This window comes from Gavia stellata, chromosome 6 (genome assembly GCF_030936135.1).
Source record: "Gavia stellata isolate bGavSte3 chromosome 6, bGavSte3.hap2, whole genome shotgun sequence".
NCBI classification, from domain to species: domain Eukaryota; kingdom Metazoa; phylum Chordata; class Aves; order Gaviiformes; family Gaviidae; genus Gavia; species Gavia stellata.
In genome coordinates this window covers 56128451-56141495 of record NC_082599.1, presented here as the reverse complement: position 1 = coordinate 56141495, position 13045 = coordinate 56128451, and the positions used below count along the sequence as shown (strand labels likewise).

At 39.2% G+C, this 13045-nt stretch overlaps 1 protein-coding gene across 1 annotated transcript in view; it reads right to left on the bottom strand.

Moving 5' to 3' along the window:
• The window catches only part of POU6F2 (POU class 6 homeobox 2), a 312117-nt gene that overhangs the window by 174438 nt on the left and 124634 nt on the right, over positions 1–13045 (bottom strand). Inside the window, exons 3-4 of the mRNA XM_059819000.1 lie at positions 4117–4208; positions 2975–3203 (exon numbers count right to left, since the gene is read on the bottom strand). Coding sequence (XP_059674983.1) covers positions 2975–3203; positions 4117–4208 — 321 coding nt within the window. The remainder of the gene's footprint in view (positions 1–2974; positions 3204–4116; positions 4209–13045) is intronic.

Here is a 13045-nt window from a genome sequence, read left to right as displayed (position 1 = left end):
TTTTAAAGAAACTCTTTGTTTTCTCATTTTAAATACTTAACGTATCTCCTCTGTAATTCCTATTACTGAATGCTCTTTTCTCTTTCCACAAGAAAGAGTTTTCATTTTTTTGTCCAATCACCCTACGGTCTCAAACTTACTGTGCTGAACCAGGTCTGAAAGCCCCTGAGAAGAAAATCAGTTAAACATATATGTGGATCACACAAAATTTAGTGGGATTACTCCCTTGATCAACATTTAGTATGTGTTCAAGTACTCTATTAGATCAGAACTTTTCTGAATTCATATATTATTCAAAAAGTCTTCAGGGTGTCTTTTGAGTTACCTAGCTTAGGTAATTTGTGATGAAGAGGTTTAGAAGTTTACTGATGAGAGAAGTACAGGAGAAGATCCAGCTCACAGAAGCTGTGGACATCTATGCTTGACTACACTGGAAATTCAGGGACAGCAGACATGACAACAACAGGAGTGATGAGACAGTTTAGAAAACAGCATGAAAGCATGTCCCCCACTCATCTAGGCTGACCATGCCACAGTGAGGTTCAAGAGAGATGGAAGTTGATTAATATGGTCTGATTTTGACCAAAGGGCAGGAATTACCAAAACTGTGTTGAAGCTCAGGCTTCTATGAGCATACCGATAAAAGTGCTGGCTACAAAACAGAACACACATTCTATGATTTCCTTTCAAATAACCACAAAAAACAGGGACCAGAGGTCAATCAGGTTCAATGGAACTGATGATATCACACAGCTAAAGATGTTGTCTAGGAACACAGCACTCTCACCTGACTCCTACCTTCATTCAAGCATGCATTGGGTAGTGGGCTATATAGGAAGCAACAGAAGCTTATAACCTTGATTCAGGGCTCCTAAGTGCTATCTTGACCAAGTTACTTCATTTCCTTGTGTATCAGTTCCACTTTTAAATAATGAGGGCAGTGGCACTTGCTTAGAGGATCAGGAGGGAAGGGTAGAGAAGACAACAAACCAGCAATGCAACTAAGTGAATGTGTGGGTCCTGTTCCTTTCAGCTACTTTATGGAAGGTGTGATTGCATCCATAGACAGGGAACTGCACCTGATGCTCCAGCAAGTCCCTATTTGATCCCATGGTTCTATCTACCAGTAAAGATTATAAAGGAAAACTTTTTAACTGGTACGGTCATTGCTTGCAAAATTTATTTGGCAGCAGAGTTACACCTTTTAGCTAGCAATTAGACATCCATGGCTAAACTAAAGAGCAAAGGTTGCCTGGCTTAATCCCTGCTCTCCAGCTTTGCAACACAGGGTGAATAAATGACGTAAGAACTGCCCGAGCTTATGTTTATTTATAATACTACATACCCAGCAACTATATCCTGCCTGGAGCACTGCAGCGTGGAAGGATATATTTTTATAATGCCTGTTTCTTCATTAAGATTTCATCATCCACCTACACTAAAAAGCCACTTCTCCTTCACTTTGTTATATCTGCTTTTACCCATTCCTGTTCCTGCATTATTTTTTTAATCTCCAGTTCCCTACTTTACATGCACTCTCAAATTTTAAACAAGCAAAATTTGTGCATTAGTGTGTCCTTTTCATCTATGATTTATGAATGACAGGTTCTTCAGTGCAGCTTAATGGTATGAGAGAGACATTATTTTAAACATTAAAGTGAAAACCATTTACAACTATGATAAGAGAGGTCTGTTGACATTAAACTTTAAAACATGCACAAGGTAAAGGCAAGTAGCTGCTCCAACAGGTGAGAGTACTATGCATGTGGTTTGTAAGGGAGTTTGTTCGACACATGAGCTGTCTCTTCCTTTTCTCTGTTTCACAACCTGTAGGATTTGGTGCTTCAAACAATTCTTCTGGTCATCAGCAGCCACCAGAGTTTAATAACTAAAAAGTCCTTAGGGCACAGTGCAGAGCATTTATTTAAAAAAAATTACCATTCCACCTGAGGAAAACTCTTCCTACCATATACATCAGCAAGAAATAAAAATAAATAAATAAATTGAAATAGCTAAAGCTTTATTTTGATACTTCCTGCTCACACCTTTATCACCAGACAGCCACTTCCTTACCATCCTCTTCCATTAAAGCTGTACAATTCTATTGTAAGATTGGCTAATACTTATCTTGCTATACTTGGTTCAATTCTGAGAAGCAATCAACACAATGAGAAGTAGTAAAAAAATACATCTGTATTTTATATCCTATGTGTTTAGATTGAGTACTATTTCTATACAGTGTTAGACACATTGAACAGCAGAGAATACTAGGGAAGAACAGGGATATGGTATCTCATAGAACTGCTTTTCAGTCTGATTTTAGACCACAGGGAGAATGCAGCAGATATCTTAAGGGAGAACTGTTGCAAACATGGCACAGCTCAGATAATGGAGAGCATACATACAGAGACGAACTTTTTCCTTGTGACTCTGGAGTCATGTAACTCCTTCAACAGCTTGGATGAGGATGACAGAACCTTATTGATAAAGCACACCTCCCACAACAAGGAGAACGCATATCTGGAGCACTGATGGCAGCTGAGAAAATGCTGATGTTACAATAAAAGGTTTTTATACAAGTCATTTTGATGCAATACTGTGGTTTTAGTTGCCCCTATTCATTCAGAGACCCTAATGAGCAGTGGTGAAACATAATACTTGTCTTCATGCTGCCATTTGAAATTTTAAAGTGAACTGTGAGTAGGGAACATTGATCACTGATGACAGAAAAGCCTAATGAATCATTCAAGTACTTTACATTACTGACCCATAGAATCCAAGACCCAACCTCCAAATCTGTTTTTATAAAAATGCAAATTTCCCTTAAGTATTCGGAAACAATCCAGGTTATTAACTTTCAATATGCATCAAGAGCAACATGTCATTGGAAAAAGAGATCACTTGGTTTAAAAGAGAGATAAAGTGAAACAAACAGGCAAAAGAACCTATCAGAAAAATCATAAACATGACTCACCTTGTAGATTTTGCAATGGCAAAGTCATGATGCCTCCTGCTGCAGCTGCTGCTACCAGCCCTTGGATGTTGGTGAGATTCGCTGTAGGTAGAGTTAGGACGAGTCCTTGTTGGCCCCCCAGCTGCCCAGCCATGTTGAAAGGAATAAGGATCGGCTGATTCAGGGCTGGAGTGCCTCCTGGCATCACCCCCGCTACTGCTGAGGCTAACTGTTGGGCTGTCAGTAATGGCTGTAACAAAAAACAGACAGCAAGCCTGTTTTACTGTGCATAGCTCAGTAGTACACACACTTATAACTCTTCTGGCTTGGGATCCTTTTGTGTACCAGTATAGACATGCACGGCTTCCAACATCTTAAAGCATACATTTCCACCAACACAGTCATGTAACATGGTAGCAATCCCAGTTGAATTTAGACTGGAAAATTCATTACACATGCACCGAAGATAATTCATGAACACAAGAAGGCCTCACAAGTCAGCCTACAGGTACCTCAATGCCAACACTTCCCAAATTTTCCCAGTTGTATAGTGATTAGTAAAAGCTGAAAACACTACAGTAACAATTACCAGAAGCTATGTGGACCAAGACTGTTGTGGGAAGTGGAAGAACATTGAGTATCTTCTTAGCGTATGGCTGAACTTGGATAAAACTGTGAAGTGATCTGGGAAATCTTTTAAAATGTTATACAGTGCCATACTATTATGCCTACATTTTGCTCGAAAGAAAATAAATACCTGGCATAAAAGATAATGAAATGCCTTTACTAATGCAAGAGCTGTGTGTGACAGGCAGAACTGTCAGAGCCAATAAGGTTGCATTAAAATTGCACAAGCTTTTTAATATTAAATTATGACATATGTATTTCAAAAATAACTTATATAAGAAATTCAAATAATTTAACCTCCTAAATTTGCAAAACTGGCTAGGTTTTATTTTAGAAAAACATACAAAAAGCTAGTCTTTCCAAAGAAATAACTTTTATAACATATACATGATACATACATGCTCCCTTTTTATAACACTAAATGCAGCCCAACAAAATCACATTTTCTACATTACACAGATCAAAGACGAGCAATTGCAGCTATTTACTTTTCATCAAATTGCACGTCTCGATTAGTCGAAAGGAGAGCTACTGACCTGAGGCCCAACAGGGAACGCAGGATGGGACTGACTGGGTTGGTGCTGGTCTGCTGGGCTCGTGTCAGGCAGCACTGTGTTTCCTCTGGCCTCTGAAATCCAAAGAGCAGATTGACTTTAATATCAAGCCTGGGGACTGGCACATTACCTTCTACTGTGATGTCACATAACATCAAGCTGAAAATGATATGTTAAAGTGCTTTATCAATAACTCAAGCACTCAAATCACTTATCAGCTGCATAAATTATGCTAACATTCATTCAGACCAGCCAACTCATTCAAGGAGCTACAAAAATCTGACAGCAGTGAAACTGAAGCTATCATCAACCCAGCTAATGTGGGTTGCATTATACATCAATTTACATACAGTACATGAGCACTCCGCGTGTGTGGGAACTGTATTTTTTACGCTTAGGTGAGCATCAGCCATTCTAATTTCTGAAAGCAAAAATTATCTGAAAAACAATCAAGTCACATCTACTTTGTATCTTAATAAAGTATTTTCTTTTGTCAGTTACCGAGGCAGCAGAGGCTGTACTACACACAATAAAAAGACACTGTGAAAACTGAAAACAGGTATGCTTCCAAATGACAGCTTGTTTTCTCGATTGCATGTGGGGGGGCGAGCAAAATTCTGTGAAACCAAGGATTTCCAGCATTTATTGAGATGATCAGTATCCAACAATTGAACTATATGCTGGGCACTAATGACTTGCTAAGCACAGAACACAGTCCAGCCCTACTGGATTTTGCTGAAGTCTGCAAACAGATTTGAAAAGGAAAAAGAGGAAGAAAAACGTCTTATCAGTTGTAAGAAAGTACCAAGATGTTTTCAAAACTACGTCCCAATCCTCTATTTCCTCCGGGTGAAGGACTCGCATTGATTCACAAAGTTTTTCAGCGCTGATGGCATGATCAGGCCCACATTTATCTTTGAAGCTGAAAGAATGACAGCAAGTATCAAAAGTAGCTGCCGCAGTACCGTGGTCTCTTAAAAAGAAAACGCTGGCAATGGCATCAGGTTTCCTGGCTGGTATGATAGCGCCTGTTTTGTTAAGGTTTTTTCTGATGAGCAGTTGAAATCCCATTCTAAGCAAACCTTAATGAGATGCTCTTTTTCCAATGTTTGTCCTATGAATAGCAAGTGCAAGATACTTCAGAACCCATTTATTGGCACACCCTGACGTGGTAAGGAAAAAGGATACGATTCTGTCATACTTATAAATTTTAAAGAGGGTATTATCAGCTCATTTAAAACAAATTCTTCTATATATTCTCCAAGGGGACAGACTTATAAATAATGGAAATGTGGAAAAAAAAATACTTCAGCACATTAAGGTACAAATAAAATTGACTGCTACATATTATTCAATTGACTTCTATCTCTACAGCAAGGTGTCAATCATAACAGCATTTTAGAATAGGATTAAACAATAAATGTGCAGAGTTGTTATGCAGAAATCTGAAAATCTGATTAATTTGTAATATTTTTGTGTGGCCTCAAAAAGTCAGAAATGGTTGTTTCTTTGGGAATACTTACAAACGATCTATTGAAATATCTGATTTGGAACTAATAAAAACATACAGACTTGCTGACATTTTATAAAGTGAATTCTATAAAAATATGTTTGGCATTTTAATGACCACTGTCATTTAATAACGAGAATAAGCTGACCTGCTATAATTGGCGAGGACTCCAACAATTGCCTAATAACATGCAAAAAGAGACCCAGTCACTAAATTTTTTATGTGCAGTTTACTCATCCGAGTTACTTGAAAGAAATGTAACTAGATATGCGAGATTCAGTGAAAACGGTTTCTTTCGAATGCATTACAATCCTAGTGCTTCTGCCCTCCCTAAGACCAAAGATAGGTTTTCTTCAGTATGGGTTCCTCCTGTACAAAATAAAGTTGTTACTAAACACAATTTTACCTTTGGTAATTTCCACATATTGTTATGGGGTTTTTTTAATCATCTCATCACAGCTGTAAGTATAAAGCAATATTAGATCAAAGGCTCAATACCAATGAATATATCACTCCCCGTTAAGATCAAATCTTATAAATCAATTTTGTTCATGTAATTTTAAGGGCTGAGAATTTTGTCTTTGTGTGCGATTTAATTAATATTAAAACAAGCTCCTGATAATCTGTCACGTCATTAAATTGTCCTATGAAAGCTTTGGGAGAAGAACAAAACAGGAGTCATATATTCACTAGAATTAGATTTTATTGCAATTACTATAGCTTGAGCTCTTGGAAAAGAAATAAGAAGTTCTGAAGAAATATGCCTGTGCTTTAGTATTTTTTTCCACGGTCCAGCTCTCCTAAGAACCACTGTTTTCTGTTATCTGTACCCTCAGGATTTTGTAATATTTCATCTCACAAGCTGTATGTAGTACAAGTGGGTTACACAGGACCATAAAGCCAAAATTAATTACACTCCTTTCCTTTTGCATTGTACTAATTGCAATCACTTAGGATTACATTCCTTTCACATGGTCATTCATGGCATCTTTGCATGATGCATCTTTTTCTTTCAGTGCTCAAATGCTCTGCCTGCTGCTTCTACCTCACTTTCCATATGATGCAGGCATCTCAGCAAACCAGCACACACTTTCAAGTCCATGAACGTGGTCTTACATGGCACCCTCTATGAAATGATGCACGCTGTATTCTCAGACCGAAATGCTCACATTTCCTCTCATGCCCCTTTTAATCTACCTGCTATAACAGCCACTCAACAGTCGAGGTTTTTTCCAAAATACACAGGAAAATCTGCCTGCTGGGCTGACAGTAAATACAGTGAGGAGAGGATTTCAGGGGTAAGTTCTGTTACATCACACACAGTGACAGCATTTGTTCCTTACTGTATGCTATCTTCAGCGAGACACATAGGTCAAAGCTCCCAGGAAGGCGAAGCAAAGCACAGAACACTGGTAGAAGGCTACTTTTCCTTTTCTGCCTTATAATGTTGACTGGGTGGATTCCTCTGGTTTCAGAGGATCTGAAGAATTGGGAGAGCTCTGTGTCACAGCTACTCTTTCTGATTCACAGGCTCATTGCTACTGACTTGGAAAAATACCTTCATTAAGACCATTGCCCTAAACTGTTCCACAATCCCCTGCATTGTTTTTCCCCTCTCTTTTACAACCTTTATTTGGGAGTTTATTAGTTCCAGATGCTGGAATGACCTCTGCAGGTAAATTATTCCCCTGTCCAAATTCCAGTCCTCACTAATAAAAATGGCCTGTCAAAATCTAGCCGAGGTTTTCCACTTATCCAGATCCAGGCCATTACCTCCTGTTAGGCTACCCCTCCAACGCTGCTCAACTTTCTATCAGCAAGGGGTATGGTGGCAAGGAACCAGGACTCACAGCAGTCCCTATGGAGCTGGGGAGCTACCAGCAGCACCTTCTCTGTTCTCAACTACGCTTTGGAGAAACTGTACTCTCATTACACCTCCGATTGCTGGTGCACAAGGGGCAGGGAGAAGGCAGTAACAGGGCACCTGCTCTGGAAAGAGAAGCAATTCTCCTTAACACCGTTTGCCTAGGTAGGGAGCTAAGACTTCTCTTGGAACTGTGCGCTGCCATCACAGCCTAAGCCAGTGAGTTTGCTCAGTAGTACCGTATGAACAGACAGGAGTGCTACTGCCATGGTACAGCCATCACTGTAGACAAGGCTTTAATATTTAATAAGCAGTATTCATCATATGTGATTCATCATAAATTAATTATAAATTATATAATACATACACTCACCTCTCATCCCACCAAGGGGCTGGAAGGGCATGACACAATAAAAAATTGAAGTGCACTGTAAACATTGTAAAATAACCCTTTTAAAATAAAATATTATTTTAAATAAAGCTAAGTAAAACAAATGCAACCTTTTCCCCTTATCAAAAAGAAGAAAAAAAAATAAAAATCCCCAAAACCAAGCAAAAAACCTTGTTGAAAAATACCTGGTTTAAAAATGAGAAAACCGCAAGAGAAACGTAAGAATGAGAAAAAATTTCACATCCCAAGGCCTCCAAGCCTCATACAAAATTACAACTGTAAACGCACTAGTTATAAACAGGCTTCCCACGGTTTGCTTCCTTTTTGTTTCTTACACATCTTCAGCAACACAACAGTAATTCAGTTCTAAATGTCTTTATCTCCCTCTGAAGGAGGGAATGCTCTAATCCCCACTTTACAGATGAGCAACTAATAAACAGAGGGACTCGGATCCGGATTCTCAAATCAGCACCATTTAGGCACCTAGATCTCCTCAGCTGTAGTGACGCTGTTCAGGAAAGCATGGGTCAAAACACAAAACTGCTCTGTGACTCCTTGGCTGCTCCAGGGCTACCAGCAGCTCGGGCAAGGTGAACCTGCATGCACTCCCCAGCACCCTGCACTCAGATGCGCTGCCCATCCTAGCATCCCTTGACGTCCGATGCTTGCAGGGAACCTTCAGCTCACCAGCACATGTGACTATGCTGAAAAGCATTACAGGATATATGATGAAGTGCATTAAACATGTACATCCAGCTCTGCCCTAGACCTCCTGGTTCATCAGGAGATGCGTGCTTGTGCCTGCTCAAAGGCATGATGTACACTGGCTTCTCCTCTCAAACTCTGCACCAAAGCTCACTCAAAGCCAGTGCTCAAACCACAGCACAGGACTAGCCTTCAGCAGATGATCTGGACATAAATAACTTCCTCGTGGTCTTCAAGAATGAATTCAATGTGTCTCACATTTGTATCAGAACCAGGGAGATGCTGGGCCACCTCTCTTTAGTACTCAATGCTTTGAAAAACAAGCAGGATGAAATTTAATAATACTAGATTTTCAGTAGTCAAAAGAATACACAAATCCTTCTGAGATATCCATTTAAACAAATACTTTAAATGAATCAACATTAATAAAAGAACACAGCATTTCAAGCAACAGCTCATATTAAAATCCTTAGATACAGTTCCACAATGTGACATTAAATTACTTGTATTTATCTCTCAGTAACTGTAACAATAAGAAATCAAGAGTAGACTTTTTTCTTACTCATTGAGCCAACTCACATTAAAGATACAGTTTTAAGAATGAAATCATTAAAGTGAAAATACTGCCTGTGAGAAAAAATAGTCTTACATTTTTAAAACTAATAAACTCACAGTCTGGGCATGTAATATAGCTACATTTAGATCATAAGCCATATTATCAGGAGAAAAAAAGATAACTTTTTTCAAGAAATTAAATAGACGGGCTGATAATATTCAAATTATCGGGTATGGTGTGTGAAAGTCCATCATCTCTGATTAAAGTAACTCAGCTCTCCATTAAATGAACCCTTAATTGTCAGCAATTATGCCAGAAGTAATCTTGCTGAACAAAATTTAATAGCTGAAAGAAAAAGATGCAGCTGATAGTGGAAAAACGTAACATTCCCTCCAAACAATCCTCTTTCTGCCATGAGGCACCATATTCCTGCCGCCTCAGAGGTTGAACATGTAGGTAGGAAGCCTTTCCAAATCACCCCATCATAAAACCTTACTAATCAGATTGCTACACAGAATTTCACAAACACATCTAAATTTTACAATACTTGCAGGAGAGAAAATTGAGATTTTATGCTGAATCCGTTTTACATTGGTATTATCCTACGGTTATCAGAGGAGATATTCCTGTTACCTCAGCAAAGAAAATCAAGCTAAGAAATTAAATTAGAATAATAAATCATCCACTGAAAAGTATGACTTTAAGCTTGGACTTCTCATATTTAAGTAGTCAGATAGCTGTTTTCTTCCAGTCCATGACCAAGATGTGGCATATAATTCACTCATCTGGATGGTATAAAACTTCTCAGAGTATCAGGTTATCCCACAGATCGTTAAGCAATTCACCTTTTCTTGCTGACCTCTACTTCAGATTCTAAGCTTTTCTTTTTAGGCAGCCATTTCAACCTCACAAAGGAAACCAAACAAGTAGAGATCTGGGTGCGTGCAGAATTGCCACCAGCACCTGTTAACTCTGAAACCTAACAATGTTACAATGTCGATATCATTATTTTACTGTTCGATCATTTTAGCACAACATCCAAGTACTGTACTTATCTTCGACAATGTCAGATTGTCTCAATTTACATAACTTAACTCTCACTCTTAATTTTCCCCTACCTATGTACAAAAACCTTCTAGTTCACCTTTGAAAATGTTTGTGGTGTGATAAGGAAATGCCATATTGATCTGCCATATTGACATATATGTCAATGCAATATCCTGTACAGAAAAGCTAAAAATCCTGCATACAAAATGGATCGAATTAGACAGCAGAATGAATAGAGCAGATTTGCTTTACTGACTGTATCATTCAGTACTTAAGCAAGTAAAACCCCACAGTTTTATACTTATCTGAAACTGCCACGCAGTTTCTACTGCAAAGCTACCAAAATCACTGCAGAGCTCAAAATCATTCAGCCAGCAGAGCACAAAATCTCGCCTTTGCTTGGTCCCTGGGGATATTTTCTCCTAAAGGATCGTCTTCTTCAAGACACAAAGATCTCTGTGCTCATTACCCGTATGCACAGAGCTTGGCTTGTATTTACGCACCTGCATCTTTCTGGATCAGGACTGATAACATTAAAACTCCATGACTGTTTATAACGAAAATCAGGCTATTAAAGTGATTCATGTTACAGAGAACTTCTCTTGGGCAACCACCAGTTATATTTACACCAAACAAAAAAATACCATACCAAGGCACAAACCTCACAGATAACGCAAAAACCCAGCTCTCCCAAATGCCTTAAATTTTCTTCTTTCCCGTCTTTATTTTTGCTCCTCTTTCATTATCTTATCTTTTCTTCTTTCTCTTTTCCCCAAGTGAATTTTTTTTTTTATTGGTGCCTATATGAATATTCTTCCCCTTCAGGTACTTCGTGTGAAAAAAGAAGCGTTGCTACTGCAGAAAAGGTGAAGGGATATAATTGCAAAAGTATGTTCTTTATTCAAAATAGACTCATTCTACTTTTCTTGACCCCCTAAGTACAGTGCATAAAAATCCCTTGTTAATGGTACATACATTTTTTATGAATTGGACCCTTCATATCGAGAGTTCTAGTTTCTTTTATACTGTATGCATTAGCACAAATATAATCACATTAAGGTCACAAAGACCCTATCAGTTTTCCCTGAATTCATACAACATTTCATACTCACTGTTTGCTGTTAGTGCTGGTGAATGCAATGATGATAAAGGTTACTTACCAGAAGATGGACAGTTGAATGCATTATTATTTCATGTTGGGCAGCTGATCCCTAGCTAAGAAGGGCAGGAGGCTTCTCTAAATGAAACTTCCCTTTCTTTCCATCCCTGGAAGCTTATTAAATGCCAAAGAGTGAGCACATTAAAGAACATCTATTTTTGGAACAACTGCTACAGTTACCATCTTTCTATAGCTAACTAACATTTCTTTATGATTTTTACGTTTATCTATGCATGTGGTTTTCTTCCTGACAGTGCAGAGGGCAAGCTTTCCACCAAAAGCCCAACTTCCTGACACTCATCCTCCTGTACCCTCCCCAAAATAAGGTAGACTATGATGATACCTTGTAAGGATATACACTGCTGTTTGCCTGGGGAACCTTGCACAATTTACATGTTTTGGGCTTGGCTGCTGGCACTACAGGTTACTGAAAGCCAATATCTGTGGACAGCCTCTGGTGCACAGTAATTCAGGCTTCTGGGGGAAGAAAAGGGTAGCATGGCTGACGTCTTTTGCTTTTTAGAGGTTACATTGATAGACTTATTTACAAAAGATAGGGCACAGGTAGGTGGCTGATGACAGAAACTTAACTTGCAGTTTTGACACCTTACAGGGACTGAAAAGAAAAAAAACTGTAAGGTGGGGAGGGGATGAACCCAGTGTCATACCAGTCCTGCAAGAGCCTGTTTAGAAATTCAAATCATCTGGTTCGGTGGGTGGGGAATATGCAGTTAAGGGAGGAAACATTCAATTAAACCCAGTAAAAGCACCTGGTGCTTACATCTTCTGCAGAGCCAGTGTTCAGCAAAATGCACCCCACAATATATGTAAACTCCTCCCGGAGTGTCCTGACCAGCAAGTATGGTCAAGCAACAGTGGTTTATCACTCTTGCTACTGAGTTCACTGTCTGGTTTCATCCCTGTGGTGTCTTTAACAATTTCACACTCTCTGCTGTGGTCTTTACACAGCCCTGTGGGGCAGCTCCATCAAGTGTCTCATTACAGGTTGTTCAGCTGTTCAGACTTTATTGAGACCCTTGAAAGAGCCACCCCACAGAGCAGCGTACTGTAGGAGTCCAGTCGAGATCCAGGAGGAAACCTTAACAGTGGCAGCAACTCTGTATGCAGGAGACCACACTCCTACATCAGACTAAATCACAAAACTGGTAAGTCTACATTATAAACCTATTTAGCTGCACATGTACCTTCAGAAATTCCTAGCTACAAAAATTCAACAGCCCTCCCCCTTCAAAAGCAGCCTGTGCTGTTTGATATCTGCAGCAAGTTCTCATGATGTGGCTCAGCAGGGTGAGCCATTATTTCAAATGAAAGTGTTGGCCGGGAGCTGCAGAAACTCATGGTATGCATGCCTCCAGATCTTGTAAATCCTGAACTGAATTAACTTCTGTCCCTTTATTATTGTCTGAAATCAATTGTAGTGACTATTTACAAGGAGCTTTTGCCAGGAGTTCCCTGACACTTTATATTTCTCTGTTTTTAAAGAGCGTTCAGTCTGCCAGCCAGGTCTTGCAAGCTATGTCAAGCCTGACCATCACTAAACCAAGTTTAAAACACACAGCAAGGGCTTTTGGTCACACACCCACCCCTGACACACACTTCCATTCCCTCCCTCCTCTGTAGACCAAAAGCTAAAAATACAAAAAAGACTTAGAGAACTA